The sequence below is a fragment of the Bacillus rossius genome, chromosome 3 (assembly GCF_032445375.1).
Source record: "Bacillus rossius redtenbacheri isolate Brsri chromosome 3, Brsri_v3, whole genome shotgun sequence".
NCBI lineage: Eukaryota > Metazoa > Arthropoda > Insecta > Phasmatodea > Bacillidae > Bacillus > Bacillus rossius.
The window spans coordinates 38,391,905-38,409,349 of NC_086332.1; the positions used below are offsets into that span (position 1 = coordinate 38,391,905).

The 17,445-nt window shown below is 43.9% G+C and overlaps 1 protein-coding gene across 1 annotated transcript in view; it reads left to right on the plus strand.

Moving 5' to 3' along the window:
- Nucleotides 1-1,026: 1,026 nt before the first annotated feature.
- LOC134531274 (serine/arginine repetitive matrix protein 1) overlaps nucleotides 1,027-17,445 on the plus strand; it is an 82,819-nt gene continuing 66,400 nt past the window's right edge. Inside the window, exons 1-4 of the mRNA XM_063366967.1 lie at nucleotides 1,027-1,039; nucleotides 3,626-3,739; nucleotides 6,284-6,488; nucleotides 15,089-16,034. Of these exons, the coding sequence (XP_063223037.1) occupies nucleotides 1,027-1,039; nucleotides 3,626-3,739; nucleotides 6,284-6,488; nucleotides 15,089-16,034 (1,278 nt within the window). The remainder of the gene's footprint in view (nucleotides 1,040-3,625; nucleotides 3,740-6,283; nucleotides 6,489-15,088; nucleotides 16,035-17,445) is intronic.

A 17,445-nucleotide genomic window follows, 5' to 3' on the forward strand; every position in this document is an offset into this window, starting at 1 on the left:
CGACTGTAGTAATACGCGCTGCCTCATATATCATTGTAGTGCGCTTAGGATAAAATTTAATTGGTAAAGGCTGATGTTAAGGGAGAATCGAACAGAGGAAAGAATTAACTTTAATTTTATGCCTGTAATGTAGATGGAGACAGGTCAAGGATATGATAGGAGTAATTTAAAAAAAATTAAATAACGTAAAGAAAGAATTGAGGAATGACAGACAGTAAGGATAGGTGACGGGCCTGCTTATGACGGAGCGGCGCTTGGTTGGACAAAGAAGACGACAGTACAACAATGCGTGTTCTAACGAGCACCTTGGCTATACGCGACGAGCCAGCTGCAGTGACTGATGTTTCGTGGCAGGTCCAGCGGGCATCTTCAGAATGCCGCTCTCCGCCGCTGGGGTCAGGCGCGCACTCGCACGACGTCATGGCGAGGGAATTGAAAGACTAATATCATTCAAGGACCTTACCTGTTTCCTCTACGGGACCATATTGTGACTAAAGGTTTAAAATGTTTTAAGGCATGGAGAAAACAACTTAGCTTATTACTAGTTTTCGTCGGCTCACTTCTAAAACCTCGTAACTCCATTTCGGTCAATTTTACAGGAGAACTTATGAGCTTTTGGAGCACGGTTTTGACTGACAAAGATACGAGGTTTTATAATTTGTGTATAGAAAAGAGACTAGGTAGAGTTGACTTACGAGGTTTTATCAGCATATGAACTATGAAAAAATGAAAAAAATACACCAAACGCATCCGGAATATAAAACTGGGAAAATCTGGACTTACGAGGTTTTAGAAGTAAGCCGACGTTTTACGTTAGTTACAAGGTTTTGAAATGATTTCCCTAATTACAGGATTTTTTTTCTTACTTCAGTATATAATTGTGAGTAGTTTTAGAAACGATACTGTCTTGACTCTTAAAGGTACGTACGCCCTTTGCACCCAAATATTTACAAAGGTTTTCTTAAACTCGGAGATATGATCCTCCGACAGCGCAGACCTTGTTCCGCGGGTCGGCGGCGAGAGAATATGTCGCGCGTTTGTGAGCAATGATGGTTTGATGGATGGATAACTTCGATGACACAGTTCTGGTGGGATGAGAAGTGTCCCTGGTTAAGCGATCAACATTGGCTCGTTACATTTGCAAATAAAAAGACAAATGAGATACGTTTAGGGTTTTGCGTTACACAGATCTGCACAGGAAGCCTCCGTCCGTACCACATGGTATCCGAATAAGTTCACATAAATGAATGATAATTATGCGAGGGGTTTTAAACAAACCAACGTATCTCGACGATTATCGTAAAGTCTGGAGCCTATGGGGGTAAAACTATGTCAAACATGATTTAAATTTTAAAAAAATGAAGCACTCTTGTTTAAAAACAAAAAAAAAGGGGGGAATGAATTGGTAAATTACGTTTGAGACATATAAATACATAGACAAAAATAATATCAAGAATTAATTTAATAATAGAATGTTCTATTGTTAAATGTGGTATGGTTTGTATTAAATTATTCAGGAATATGCATTTAGAAAAAAAAAGTTAAATTTTGGGGGTATCTAATTTCTTAGTAAGCCTTAGACAGCTTGGAGCCAGTACTCAATCAGAGAAGGAATAATTACCATATAATGCGCAATATTTATTTATTTATTTTTATTTTATTTATTTGTATTTGTGACATGCCCACCGACAGCTGAAACACTTTTATGGTGGGCACGAAATTTTATGGTGGGCACGAAACTTTTATGGTGGGCAATTTTAACTCTGGCGTCAATCAATGAGGATAAGATGGCGGCTCGAGTTTTTGCGGAGACTGGTGCCAACATGGTTCGAGAAAGAAACTATTTTCTGTGTGTTGCATGAAAAATTTAGCAAATTTTTCTTCACAATGAATGCTAAAAATTATATGTTCAAAAACTTTGCAACCAAGCACTAAAAAGTGGCCTTAATTTTGGTGTTGATCATGTGTACTCAACGCAGATAATTGTTCATTTAAAAATATGCAAACCCTTATGCCTCATACTGAATATATTTTTTAAAGAGTCTTGAAAAGAATGGAACCTCAAGAGTTAGCTAATGTTCCGTGTCTTTGCTGATTATGCTGCACTTTTTAAACCAAGTTTAATAATGCACATTATTCTGTCATTCCCGCTGAGTCACTGAAGTAAGCACGGCAATGGTTAGGTTTAACACGAAGGAGACACGCACCTCAGTAAGTAATGGGGCATGTCTGAAATGCGATACCAGACGTCTGTGCTGTCGTCTTTGAACACAGCCGCGGAGTGGAATTAGTCCGTCAGTGGTTCGTGGCTAAGCCGCAAGGTCCTTACTCCTCATCCTGCCTCGTATGACCCCGTCTCTCTTCTTCAACATCTTACATAAATTTACTTGCCACGGAATACATTAGAATCGACGTGTTTTATGAGGGTTTTTTTTACGAGATTAGAAAAAAGAAAAAAAAAGGCTTGATTGACCACTATTACAGAGGCGTCGGCCTTCGACGCATGTAGCCATGTTTTTAGGTTGAGATGTTCTCGGAATCCTTTCCGGCGTCAAGAGGGCTGGAGTATAAATAAACAGCTTCAGGTACCGAGCCGGTCGTAGATAATGTGCGATCACGTGCTTCCAGTCGGGCAACCAACACCGCCGTGGAGGGAGAGACCACTTAGTTGCTTCGCCTCGCCGCCAGCCCGTCGACTGGTGTCCGGACAGCTCCCGGACCATCAGACCGTCGTCGTGACGATGCGCCCGATCTGGGCAGTGTCTGTCTGAGTGGTCAGAGCAGTGGCGGCGAACATGAGGCTATTGTCGCGACTGGGTAACATGGCGGACGTGTGGGGGGTTTTCCCCATCACTTTTACGTCACTGCTTGAGTACCCGAGCACACACAACTAGAGATCGGTTTCCTTCCGCGATAGGCTGCTCCAGTTATCGGACCGCAGATGGTCTGTAGGACTCTTGAAGGGACTCAACGAAGGAAGCATAGAATCACAAAGCATTTCCAGTTGACAGTTGCCACGAGCCATTAACCAACGGGCAGGTGTGATTTTTCCCGAATACACGGAGGATCACGGAGTCTATCCCAGAGGGCAAAATTGAAACCGCGATATTTTTTTTTTTTTAGTCCCTGCACATAAACGGCGCGCAGAGCTGCAGGAAAAAAAAAAAAAAAAAAACCACGCGATCGAAAAACTGCTCGAATTACGTGTGTAGTGTCTCTTTGCGAACAGAATTTTTTTAGGATAGGCTCATGACGGATGAGTATTTTCTGTTCCTGTATTTCGTTTTAGAATCAGAATTTGTAGAATAGTGAAATGACTTTTCAGAATTAAGTTTTAGGCAAGAAACAGCCGGTGCTGTTCTCCGCCATGTAATGTTACGGGTTACAGTGGGTGACTCGGTAACAGCTCGGGCCCGCGGGCGCCTCTGTGACGCGACGGCGACGACGACACCTGGTGCGGGTCGTCGGGGGGGGAGAGCAGCGCTGCGACCTTGACCCGGCTGCGGGCGACGGCGGAGGCGTTGTTTGGGACACCCCACCCCCCACCCCCTCCAGCCCCCCCCCCCCCCCCCCCCCCCCGCCCGCACGCCCGTGGTCACCGGAGCACCGCGGCGCGCGCTCCCAGTCTCGACGGCGGGTCGCGCGCCGACGGTCGTGTGTGTGCGTGGTAGTCGGTCTCCCGCGAGGCGCCAGCGAACCAGCGGCGCCGCCAGCCTGCGTCCGAGCGGAGCTATTCACGGTACCGTAGACACTCTCGCTCTCATTCTATACCAGAAGCTGTAGTGCGGGGTGGCATAACTGAATGATTGGTGATCATAAGTACCCCAATCCACAGGCATGCTAACGCGCAATTTTTTTAATACCAATTTAGCCTATAATTTTTACAAATGATGGATGCCTTATCAAAACTTTAAGTGTGTTCTTCCTTGAAATGAAAGTTTATTGTGTACCATTATATTTGTGTAAAATTATTTATTTAAGTTGACATCAACTTTCGAACTCATATTTACGATGTTTCGGTAAAATAAAATTTAATTTAATGGAATGACAACTAAAACATTTTTTAATGTATTATTTCATCTATCTTATTGCCACCGACTGAATTAATATTTGAATATTTATGTTGACCGATAAAAATTTTTTTTGTTGTTACACGCGGCTGGGTTAGTCGGGATAGGAACCCGGAAACTCATTACCCGAAGGCTGGTCACGGTGTTCATTTGGTCACGTGGTTCAAGTCTGAAGCATTCGCAGCGGGCGAAAGAAGGAACGAACTGAGGCTTTCTAAAGCGGTCGACCACGAACTAGCTTCTTCATGGCACAAAAAAAAAAAACATCCCACCCTCCCCTTTTTCCATTACCGAGCAGTTGGTTGGTAATGACGGCATTCTGTGGTCAGTGGTAAACAGTTTGGTGGACACTGCAAACTCATTCATGTTGTCAACGAATTACTTCTGATTGTAGATCTTAAGTCTTCTCGAGTAAAATTTGGCCACTGAGTTACCATGCAAACTAAGAGAAGTGATTCTTAAATGCCTCGTGCAGGGCAGAGGTTAAGGGGCATCTCCACACAATCCCCGCACCTGGGAAGGGATGTTCCAAGACAAATATTTTTAACAGATATCTGCTAAGTGTAAAAAAAAAAGTCGTGCAGGTCTTCGTAGTTATCATCACTTACGCGATTTAATTTTTGTACCCATGATATTGAACTTGTGGACATCGGTTGAGAATATTTGTGGCAGAACAACAAATGCAAAGTAGTTATACCGAGTTAAAGGTTCCAGAAAAATCCCTTTGGATAGACGAAATGACTGCGGGCGTAGATCCTGGGGGGGGGGGGGGGGGGGGCGAGCCCCCTGGAATCAAGAAGCCCCTCAGTGAGGGGCCCCGCTTGCGGTTGAAAAATCGTGACAGGGTTTTTAGGGGAAATTTTCTTTATATTTTAAATTTTTTCTGCTTATTGTATGCTTATAGGCCAAAATATGGGCAAGCGTTTTATCCAGAGATGACTTTTATCGGTTAATACCCACGCGCATAACTTCAATCCCTCCCCCCTTTTTTTTTAGTGAATTTCCGTGTGCCCCTCTTTCGAATCCCACAGATTTGCGCCCCTGGTAATGAATAAACCTCGAGGGGTACGGGACCTCGTATATTATGCCGGGCTCCGAACCACAATGTCGCCAGTGATCGGGCCCGCGCCACCGACTCGCGCAAGCACCGGGGACAGTTATACCTCGCGGGATAGTGTGAGCTCATGTTAGAGCTAGACCCACTCATGGTTTAGCATAACTGTACTTGTGTTAGACAGGGTCAAAGAGATTGCGGTTATTTTATCACTGAACAATGTCTCGCCTGAAAATAAGTACGCCATGTTGAACGCTATTTGTAATAATCTTGACATTAAGGAAATGCTGCAATATTTTGAGGATTAGATTTGCACGAAAGTTTTCGCGAAATAGAGTTTTTCGTTTTGTTTATTACCAATGAGCCAACAATTAATCTTTAAATTTTTTTAAATGTTTTTTGCTACTGATTATTTGTCATTTCCTATTTTGTGCACGTGGATATTTAATGAATATAGTTAAACTTTTTTTTTAGTTTTTTTTCTTATTTGTTAGTTTCATTATACTGGGAGTAAGATAAGCTTGAGTGTTGTTGACGGAATCATAACTAATAAAAGTCTATTTCGGGACTCGGTCAGGCTAAAGAACGTCTAATCCTTAGATTGCAGTATGCATTTAAACGTTCACTTAATCTCTCTTTCCACAGCAGATTTCTGACACTAGCACTGTCCTTGTTTCGGCATGGTCGGAAAATATTAATACTTATTCCAAGTAACGATGGTATACAAAATAATATCTTTAATGTTAAGAAGCCGGGTCACCGAGAGAAAGGTTTGTTTGCCTCAACAAAATATTTGTTTATATATGGCGAATTAAATATTTTTTGGTAATTCAAACAAATATTTTGTAGTAGGAGAGATTCTGTTGACCCAATAAAATGATTTTGTCAACGCAAATGTAGGTATATTTGGTTAAGTGTAACAAATTATTTTTGTTACTTACCGAGTTTGGTTAAACTAACGAAATATTTTGATCCACCAAGTAAATATTTGTTTCGCCATATATAACCAAATATTTGTTTAATTCAAACAAACCTTTTTCTCTGTGAATGTGGCAACAGAGTTCGCCATTTGCTCTGCAATGCAATCAAAGCGCGGGACCGACTATAGTAGACGAATGAAGGAAGGGGTGCACCGTGACCGGGCGTGTTGTTGTCGCAGGAGCTACGGCCGGCGGACATGGAGGGCTGAAGGGCCCGGCGCGGGGCCTGCCCCCAGGAGACAGAGGCATGCTCAAGTGGCTGGCCGGCGGCGCGCGCCCCAGGAGCCCGCTGGCAGACGTCGTCACCGACGACCCGCTCGCCGCAGTGCGCGCTCACACGGCGCCCGCCCAGCGCCGCCCGCTCGAGATATACGCCGTCAGCAGGTCGGTGCGCACGCCTCGACCTGCTACACCTGCTCCACCTGCTCCAACTCCTCCACCTTCTCCACCTTCTCCATCTCCTCCAATTCCTCTACCAGCTCCACCTCCTCCACCATATCCAACTTCTCCACCTGCTCCAACTCCTGTACCAGCTTTACCTCCTCCACCTGATCCAACTTCTCCACCTGCTCCAACTCGTCCACCCTATCCACCTGATCCACCTCCTCCACCTGCTCCAACTCCCAATTCTGCTCCACCTGATTCACCTGTTCCACCTCCACCTTCTCCATCTGCTCCACATTCTACATCTGATCCACCTGCTCCACCTCCTCCATTTGCTCAACCTGATTCACCTCCTCCACCTTCTCCATCTGCTCCACCTGATTCACCTGATTAACCTCCTCCACCTTCTCCATCTGCTCCACCTGATTCACCTGATTCACCTCCTCCACCTTCTCCATCTGCTCCACCTGATTCACCTGATTCACCTCCTCCACCTTCTCCATCTTCTCCACCTGAACTACCTGATTCATCTGCTCTACCTTCTCCATCTGCTCCACCTGAACTACCTGATTCACCTCCTCTACCTTTTCCATCTGCTCCACCTGATTCACCTGATTAACCTCCTCCACCTTCTCCATCTGCTCCACCTGATTCACCTGATTCACCTCCTCCACCTTCTCCATCTGCTCCACCTGATTCACCTGATTAACCTCCTCCACCTTCTCCATCTGCTCCACCTGATTCACCTGATTCACCTCCTCCACCTTCTCCATCTTCTCCACCTGAACTACCTGATTCATCTGCTCTACCTTCTCCATCTGCTCCACCTGAACTACCTGATTCACCTCCTCTACCTTTTCCATCTGCTCCAGCTGATTCACCTGATTAACCTCCTCCACCTTCTCCATCTGCTCCACCTGATTCACCTGATTCACCTCCTCCACCTTCTCCATCTTCTCCACCTGAACTACCTGATTCACCTCCTCTACCTTCTCCATCTGCTCCACCTGATTCACCTGATTAACCTCCTCCACCTTCTCCATCTGCTCCACCTGATTCACCTGATTAACCTTCTCCACCTTCTCCATCTGCTCCACCTGATTCACCTGATTAACCTCCTCCACCTTCTCCATCTGCTCCACCTGATTCACCTGATTCACCTCCTCCACCTTCTCCATCTGCTCCACCTGATTCACCTGATTAACCTTCTCCACCTTCTCCATCTGCTCCACCTGATTCACCTGATTAACCTCCTCCACCTTCTCCATCTGCTCCACCTGATTCACCTGATTCACCTCCTCCACCTTCTCCATCTTCTCCACCTGAACTACCTGATTCATCTGCTCTACCTTCTCCATCTGCTCCACCTGAATTACCTGATTCACCTCCTCTACCTTTTCCATCTGCTCCACCTGATTCACCTGATTAACCTCCTCCACCTTCTCCATCTGCTCCACCTGATTCACCTGATTCACCTCCTCCACCTTCTCCATCTTCTCCACCTGAACTACCTGATTCACCTCCTCTACCTTCTCCATCTGCTCCACCTGATTCACCTGATTAACCTCCTCCACCTTCTCCATCTGCTCCACCTGATTCACCTGATTCACCTCCTCCACCTTCTCCATCTTCTCCACCTGAACTACCTGATTCATCTGCTCTACCTTCTCCATCTGCTCCACCTGAACTACCTGATTCACCTTCTACATCTTCTCTATCTGCTCCACCTATTTCACCTGCTCCACCTGATTCACCTGCTCCACATTCTCCCATCTGCTTCACCTGATCCACCTCCTCTACCTTCCACAAGAACATCCAGCACCCACAACCCGCCCAACCCGTCGACAGTGTTCTAGATCAGTAATCGATTCGCACGGCTCACCTAAACAATCGTCAACAGAAATACTGTTGGGCATTTAGCATGCCTGTTTGCATGGACGTACAATAAATTTAACAGCTGCCAGTGTTTAGAAGCCAGAGAAATACTATCCAGAGAAAATCACACACACACACACACACATATATATATACATGTGTGTGTATATATACATATATATACACTAGCAAAAATATTTCTATTCACGTAGGCAATATATTTTTAAATAATAACGCTATAAATATATACATTTTTTGTAAATACCATTTTCAAAAGAATTATTATTATTTTTTATCACAAGAACAAACTGTAATAAATTATTGGTCTCAAAAAAAAAGTGCAAAAATACGCTATTAATTCATTTTGCCTTGGCCTCGGATTACTTTAAAAAATGGTGTCTGGCACTTGAAAATAGTGAAGTTGGCAATCACTGCTCTGGAGGGTCCAAGGTCAAAGTGGTTTCAGTGCGAAACTATAAAATAATTCCTTTTCTGGGTGAAGTCTCGCGCAAAACTTGCCACTGTTTCTTTTATTAACTGAATAAAATTAAATGCTGCGATATCACTACCCAATTTTGTGCTGTGTTTATTTTTTTTTATCAAATAGTTATTTATTTGTTACTGAAAATCATGTGCAAAGACGAGTGTTTTGGTCATTTAAAATATATTGAAAAGAAATTGGTTGCGCTGTATTAAAATAACGGGATTTTTTCCCTCGTGGAAAACTACATTCCGTGGTCTACGAGGGTGTTTTATGTGGTTTCTTTGACTCCGCACCGTGGGAGGGAAGAATCACGCAACTGCAGGATAAGCCCTCCTCTGTAAGACTGCTTCCACCACCGTGACGTCATCTGGGCTCACTGCGCTCAGGAATGAGCAGTCAGGACCCGTCAGAACTCATAATGCACCCACTAGGGACAACTATCGGACTACAGCACTTGGGAGACTGCAGACGACATAAGAGTTATAACTAACTTCATCAGGAGTACACAGCTAGGGCTGATGTCATGCTGAGTGATCAAATAACGATAATGTGTACTGTCGGAAGAGGGAATCGAACCATTTACGGGACCTTTACATATAGGTGCAGAGCATCAGAAGAAACCACGTGATATCCGAGTGGTGTCTGTGTACAAAAAGAATTATAAAAATTAGCTGAGGGCAGATGATTAGTCCTGTTTCCGGAATGAATTTTTTTAAACTGAATTTTTAGAAGAATGAAAATGACTAAAATGTGTGTTTTCACAGTAATGTTTAGGCATAAAACTCCCCGTAGAGATTCTAGAAAGCACTCAAGGTACTTTTATTACACCTGTTTCTTCATTTGTATTCCATATAATGATATGGTTATTCCAAAAAATACTTTATTAGCCCTATGCACGGAGAAAAGACTGCGCGCCAGTCCACAGCTTTGCGCTTAGAGGCGATATCGCGCTAGAAGTACCAGCTAACGCCGTGCTTATAATTCCGCGACACTTACACAATTTCACTCCTGACTGGACGGGCACCTTAGGGAGCGTTCAAGTATTACGTAACGAATTTGGGGGGAGGGGGGCGGTCTTGTAAAACGTTACGATGCGTTACAGGGGTGGGAGGGGGGGGGGGGGGGGTTTGACCTACGCGTTATGTCACATTGTTTTTTTTTTAACCCTTCAGAACGGTCGCGTAGAGACAGATTCTTTCACGCATTTTTTAAAACTTTTGTTTCTCAAAATTTCAAATGGCATGATAACTTAATTTTTTTTTTACCTCACAAAATATCTTCTGCTTGCTTTACAGGATTAGTGAATAATGTTTTTTTAACTCCAAACGTCAAGCAAAAAAATATATATATTTATCAACAGCTGTGATAGTTTTTCTCGTCACTCCAGTAAAGTAGTTAAAACAAACAAGCTCGTGGCACCTTGTCAGATAGACAAAGGATCATGCAAGTTTTCGCCACTTCTTGTGAGGTTGTATGTTGATCTGTCGCCTCCTCTAGAAGGGTTTAAGCAGATGCCTTACAATTTATTTTGCCCATCAGTACAATCCGACCTAAAGAACCGAGTATGTTCAACCTGTGGGATTTATTTTACACCCCACAAGAGTGTGCAAATGCACAATCGTTACATGCATGGAAAGACTGCACACAAGACCTTCGTGAAAGTTGAGTACGGCCACAGCGACTTGCTGCAAGAAGGGCAAATGAGCTCCTCTGCATTGTGCGTCGCTGTGAAACATCGTCTGAGGATGCCGATTGGCTCGACGAAGACGAAGTTGATGCAAGCGGGTTAACAATTCCGGAACCCTCTTAGTCTGCTCTCCGGATGCCAGTAATGAAAGAATCTGAGTGGCTAGCAAACCCATGGACAGAGGAGCAGTTAAACTCAAATTGATTTAATAACAAAGGTATTTTAGTGACTTATTCCGGTACGTTACGCCACATAATTGTGACTTTTAGGTAAAAATGGTCACTTGGGGTTACGTAACGTTTTATTAGGGGGGAGGGGGGGGGGGTTACAGAAAAACGTTACGGCGCGTTACATAGGGGGGAGGGGGGGGGGGGTCAAAAATATCAAAAAATTGCGTTACGTAATACTTGAACGCTCCCTTAACGGTCATTTAGTTCAAATGTCTGAGATCCCTGAGAAATGACTGCGACGGTTCTTCATGCATGTGCCACAAAAAGTTATAACCTCTAGTATCGGCCTCACATGGCAATTATATTATATCAAAGAACCAGAACCCGACAAACGTTGTCCTGCCAGTGATTATTTATTTACATCTGTATATCTAAAATGGACAGTTTGTATGTAATTTGTATGTAAATTTAGCATAGTCACAGTCACTGTTGTTACTGAGGATGAACGATAGTAAAATAACGCAATATACCAATTTTCATGGTGATCGGTTGAACGGCGTAGAAGTTGATGCGCTGCAGCGCTATCTAATGGCGAGTATGGAAAAATGTATAGCATTAAAAGCTTCTCCATGAAAAAAAAAAACTTAGAGGTGCCAACATTCATGGTAATCGGTCAAACGATGTCGCAGTTTATCAATGTCATATAGACATACATATATATATATATATCAATTGTTTGCAATTACTTTTTCTTAATGTATATACCTCAGATAAATTTATCACAATAGCTTTTTGTATTTTTTCCTCAATAACTTCTTCCACCAAACATTTACAAAACGTTATTTCTGAATTGTAAACCGTCACGTTAGTGATTACAATTATGAAAACTTGCGTGACATTTTAACACTATTATGTAAGACTTGGTAAAATTTGGTGACAAAAATTGTGACGGAAAATTAAATGCAAAAGTGCATTTGTGGTATGTTCAGAGAAATTGATTTAGAGAAATAGTAGTTACAAGGAAAGGAAACAACCAATGTGGAGTATGAGGCGAAGAACTAAATGACACTTCATCATAATAACAAGAACGAAGGAAAAAGAAATAACTGGAGCGTGGGTGAGAAGGAAAAATCCAGCACGCGATGCCGGACCTTGACGTTCTGCTGCGAGGCGTCATCTCGGCATGACTAGATGGCGCGGGGAAGTTTGCTCGTCTCAGGACGGATGTTTCTCCACTCCCGAGGACCTGTGCGGCTGACCCTGCATCTCCCGTCGGGAACCCCGGATTGCAGCGACTTGCTCCGTGTGAGTCACTCTGAGTGGGACGAGGGAGGGGTGAGGGTCATGTTTGAGCCAATCATCTGCTGCACTCGGCAGTGCGACTGTGCCAGCGGTTAGCCCGACATTCACCCAAGTAGTGATAGCGCTAATATAGCTAGCTGGTTCTTTTGTAAATTCACAGATAGTGTTGATATTCACAGTCAAACATTAATTGAAATGTTTATGACGGAATCAAATTTATGAATTGCATAATAAACCGTAGTAAAATATTTATTATTTAATATTATTGCTGGTTAAATATTTCTTTGCGGTAATATTTCTTGTATAATAACTGAAGATAATGAAATTAGCAGGTATAATGTATTCCATAATGTTAAGAACTGTTTATGAATTTAAAAACATCAGTGTTTTGTATATCCATATATGGCAGTGTAGTCAGTGACTGTATGAAGGCACATAAAAACAGATACATGGTCGTTGGTTGTTGGCGAACCGAACCTGGTACATCCTAGCTTATAGACAGACATTTTGCCACGGACCCAGATACCACGCTCTTGTGAAATATTTCAGGCGCTTACGCAAAAGGCTTAAGTTAATCCTACTCTGAAATTTTCACGCTGACATAAAACATAAATTAACTATTAAGTACCTTCATACACACTGGAAATTTTTTCGTAAATAAAAAAAAATATTCATGTTAAATTACGGATATTTGTAAATTTGTACATTTCCATGAAGATAACTGTATCACTATAAAACAACTTTTTTATCACTATAAAACAGTGTAAGTAGTACTGGGTTCTCGTGTTGTCCCGGTACCTCCAATAATCACAGTTCCCTGAACAGCTTTCCAGTATTAACAGCGCACATTAATAAGCAGAACTATTAAATATTAGATTATCTTTTTCATGGTATTAATAATAAATTATTCTTGAATAAAACACCAATGAAAATATAAAATTATGCGCCATTTTTCGCAAGTAATATCCAGTATTAACTCGAAAAAAAGTATTTCATAAATGCAAAAATAACCATAGTAATGTGTTTTACAAAATTACAATAGGTATCTTTCTTGCAGTATTACTAACTATTTATTGGCAACTGGTTTATAAAAGAATACTTTAAAGGAAATTTGTTGTACACTTATTTTGTCTGACGATACATTCATGATGTGGTAAGCAATGCCCGTGTTTTTATTTTATCTGGGACTATAGCTGCCCGACCCGGCTTCGCACGGCTATACTAATGGGAAAAAATTAAGCCACATCTCCCATTTACAGTAATGGTAAATAAAAAAATTCAGTGAAAATTTATTACAATGCTGTATAAAGTACCGGAGAGAAAATGAATAGCACCAATGGTTTCCCGACTCGTGCACGCAACGTACAACTGACGTACCCGTACTTCGCTACGGCAGTCTACAGGCAGATCACTCTTGCGCCGCTCATTATACATGCCCCTCCTTGTGGGTACGCCACTGCCGCGCGATGCCCGTTGCCATGGAGACACAGAAGGCATGAACAATGCAAAATACTGTTCTCATGCAGACAAAGTACCCACTGTTGCCTGGTTTTAACCACCCATTGGATCTAATTTTCGGAGAATGTCATCCTGCGTAACATAAGGAGCATTACTGTGAAGTTTCAAGTCTGTAAAATATATATACTTGAAAAAAAAGGGCAATTTTTGATATTTAAAGTACCCGCAAAATTTCAACGGTGATGAGGACTGCACTAACAATGAAATAGTCGTTGCCATAGAGACGAATGAAGCATCAACAAAGCAACAGCCGTTGCCATGGTGATTTCCTACCAAAAACTGGAAATTTTGATAGGTATATTACGCCCCCGAAACTCCCCTTGGGATCGGATTTCCGCAGAATCCGTTCTTAGTGAGCGTCTGCATCACAAAATGAGTAACTATGCTAAATTTCAAGTCAATCGGGTGTATAGTTTTAGAGATCTCGTTATGAGTCAGTGAGTGGTATTTCGCTTATATATATATATATATATATATATATATATACACACACACACACACACGCCTACACACACACACACACACACAAGTCCTTGTCAGAATTGTAACGGGAGAGAAAAATTATTGATGGTCCGAAAAATGAAAATTATTTAAAAATAATAAAAATAATTCTAGTAAAAGAAAAAAAACAAATTAAACACAGAGAGAGTAAAAAAAACAATAGTTTAGGTTTGCGGTTTAAAGTGATAAAATGTATTTAAATACTAATTGAACTCTTATGAGGGTACTGATTGCTTCGTTATTAATATCACACGGGTGTTTTTTACTTGTATGGGAAAATTAAGAATGATAAGGCATCTAGTGCGTGGCAACAATGTTAATAGGCAATAGGAAATAAACTTATAGCGCCTGCGGCATTGTCAACACACACTTCGTACGTGTACTGCATGTTGTATCTAACCCCCTCCAACACATTATATTCTAAATTGGACTTTTAGTAAGGATCCCTAATGTTATTGATAATATAATATAGCCTATAACCTTCCTCGATAAATGTACTATCCAACACTGAAATAATTTCTCAAATCGGACCAGTGGTTCCTGAGATTAGCGCGTTCAAACAAACAAACTCTTCAGCTTTATAATATTAGTATAGATGACCGTCCCGTTGACATCGAGGTCATTGTGAATGACAGCAGGGATATTGGGGTAAGAGTCGTCGTCCGCCTGTAGTAGTAACACATATTGTAATGGGGACAACATAGGAAACTGGTAAGCAAAATGCGATACAGGTGATCCCAGCGAACCTGGCAGCGTTTTTAAGTGCGTTAAACTAGTGGCACCTAGCAGCGTGGAGTGTAAAATAGCTTGAAAGCAATGCAGTAAATTGTCTCGTTGTCCCTCCACTTTCATACTGCGTAAGGCAATAGCAACAACCGTGCCGTGTAACCCCTGGTACGCCATGGCTCCCACCACCATGATGTTTCCTGGGTTCACCGTGCTCGACTCGTCATCACCATAATCATCATTGTTATTGTCATCATACCAGCCGCTGTTAAGTAATAATTAACAATTAATGAACTGCGCGCTGTAACCCAGAGTGTATGTTCTGGCGTGCTCGCAGGGTGAACCCGCTGTTCGACGATGAGGTGTCGCCGCGGAAGCCAGCGTCGCGGGCCGAGGACAGCGACTCGCCCAACAACAGCAACAACCACAACAACAGGTCCAGCAGCTCGGGCTACGGCAGCCCGCGCTACCACTCGTCCTCCGACTACAGCAGCGGCACGGAGGAGATCAACGGCCAGCGCGTGTACGTGGGCGGCCGCGCGAGCGCGCTGCGCCCCGACGCGCTCACGGTGCTCGAGCAGAACGTGGCCTTCGTGAGGGGCATCCTGGTGGCGGCGGGCCGGCGCCGGCGGCGGGGCGACGACCCCGCGGCGCTGTCGCCCATCCCGGAGGGCCTGCTCGACCTGGCGGCCATCCCGCGGCCCGTGTGGCCGCGCCGCCCCCGCAGGCCCGCGGAGCCCGCCGCCTCCGCGCCGCCGGACCAGGTCCTCCGGGAGCTCTCGGACACGCTCGGTCGCAGCCTCGACGCCCTCCGCGGGGAGGCACCGCCCCCGCCCCCGGCGGCCGAAGACGTCCTCCGCGAGCTGTCCGTCACGCTGAGCCGCGGCCTGGACGCCCTCCGGGAGAAGGCCTCGCCGCCGCCGACGGAGGAGGTGCTCCGGGAGCTGTCGGACAAGCTCGGCCGCGGCCTGGCCTCGCCGCCCGCCTCCCCCTCGCCGCCGCCGCCGCCGCCGGAGGAGGTCCTGCGCGGGTCGCACCGCGGGCCGCCGCCCAAGGAGAGCGACGACGACACCCAGCCGCGTGAGTCCTCGTCGGCGACGGAGACGACCTCGTCGTCGCGCGCCAGCAGCAGCGGCTACTCGGACGCGGCGCCGCTGTACGGCAGACGGCCGCCGCCCCGGGCGCGCGTGGCGGACGGCGACTGCAGCCTGTGGACCACGTACGTGGGCGCCGGCGTGGTGGCGGGCGACGTGCGGCTCAAGGCGGACACCAAGTGCTACTACGTGAGTACCCGGCCCGCGCTCTGCAGTCGCATGCGCAAGAACCCGCGGTTTTTATTTTCAGTTTGAAATTTGTGTTTGTGTTTCCGGCGAATTATTTGTTTCCGTAATTTCGCGATGCCTAAATTCGTATGTCAACCCGGCGAATCTGCAATGTCAGTGTCAGGCCTCTAAAATATCTCTGAAAGTTTAGGAGCCAAGTACAAAATCTAGAAGCCAGCGATAATTTAACATAAAAGTATTTAGCTGTACCTGTATAGCAACTTGGTACAATATCTGTAATTTGAGTTAACTTATTACAATCAAAATACCACCCCGGTTTCTTGGAACCAATAAATAATGCAAAAATTTTTTTTGTAACAACAAAATAATATCTTGGTATCTAGGCAGAAGTAAGTCGCCAGCAAGGAAAAGATAGGCGTCATGGCGACCTGCTACCCGGGTCTTGTGGAGCCCTGGGCCATTTACTTTTGTGGGGCAGAAATGTTTTGAAGAGGGGTCTTACCGGGGGATGGTCCCAAGAGAAAAAGCACGGAAAATTTTAAAAATAAACTCTTCGGAACAACTTTTAAGCTAAACAATGTTGACGATGGTTTCGTTTATCCATATTAAATTTCTGTATTCTTTCTTGACAGATTACCCTCCGGTTGTTTTTATTAAAAATGCTAACGATCAAACTCTGAGGATATCGCATTATATGGGGCTATAAATGGAGATTTTTATAATACAAAATCATGAAAAATAATTTGAAATCGAAAAGTATTCACTTCATTTTTTTAAAATTATTTTCTGTTAACAATTTAATCCTTACTTTTTTATCTATTTATGTTCATTTTTTTACAGCAAACTAGACAAACAAGGCAAATTAAAATGAACAAGGTCTGTGTGGGGCCCCGTTAGTGGGCCGGGAGGGAGGGAGGGGGGCGGATCTGGGTGGCTGCACAGCTTGCCCAACCCTGGAGCCGCCCCTCCTGCAAATGTATGAGGAGTGACCATGCGTGATTTCAAGTAACCACGAGAACACATTAATGAACTGTTTAAAGGCGACCACACATTTTTTGGCAATTAAAACCTCGACTCGACAGACAGAGAGAGAGAGAGAGAGAGAGGACAATTTTATAAATAAACATGAATTTAAAAAATTATTACTCACTTAAAAATAACTGCTTAGGATATCAATGATTAATGATCAACCAATAATGATTAATTAACAATAAATAATACTCATCGTTGAAATACAACATAAAGATAAGCTGTGCGTGTTATTGTTTCTTCAAACAATTCTGGCATTTCGAACACGCCAAATCTCTGAACGAAATATGAAATTCAAAACAGGTAGCGCTATCTATGCGAGGAATGCAGGGGCTGTCTCAACAGTGTTCTCTACGCTGCTTTTTGAAAAAGGAGTAACGTA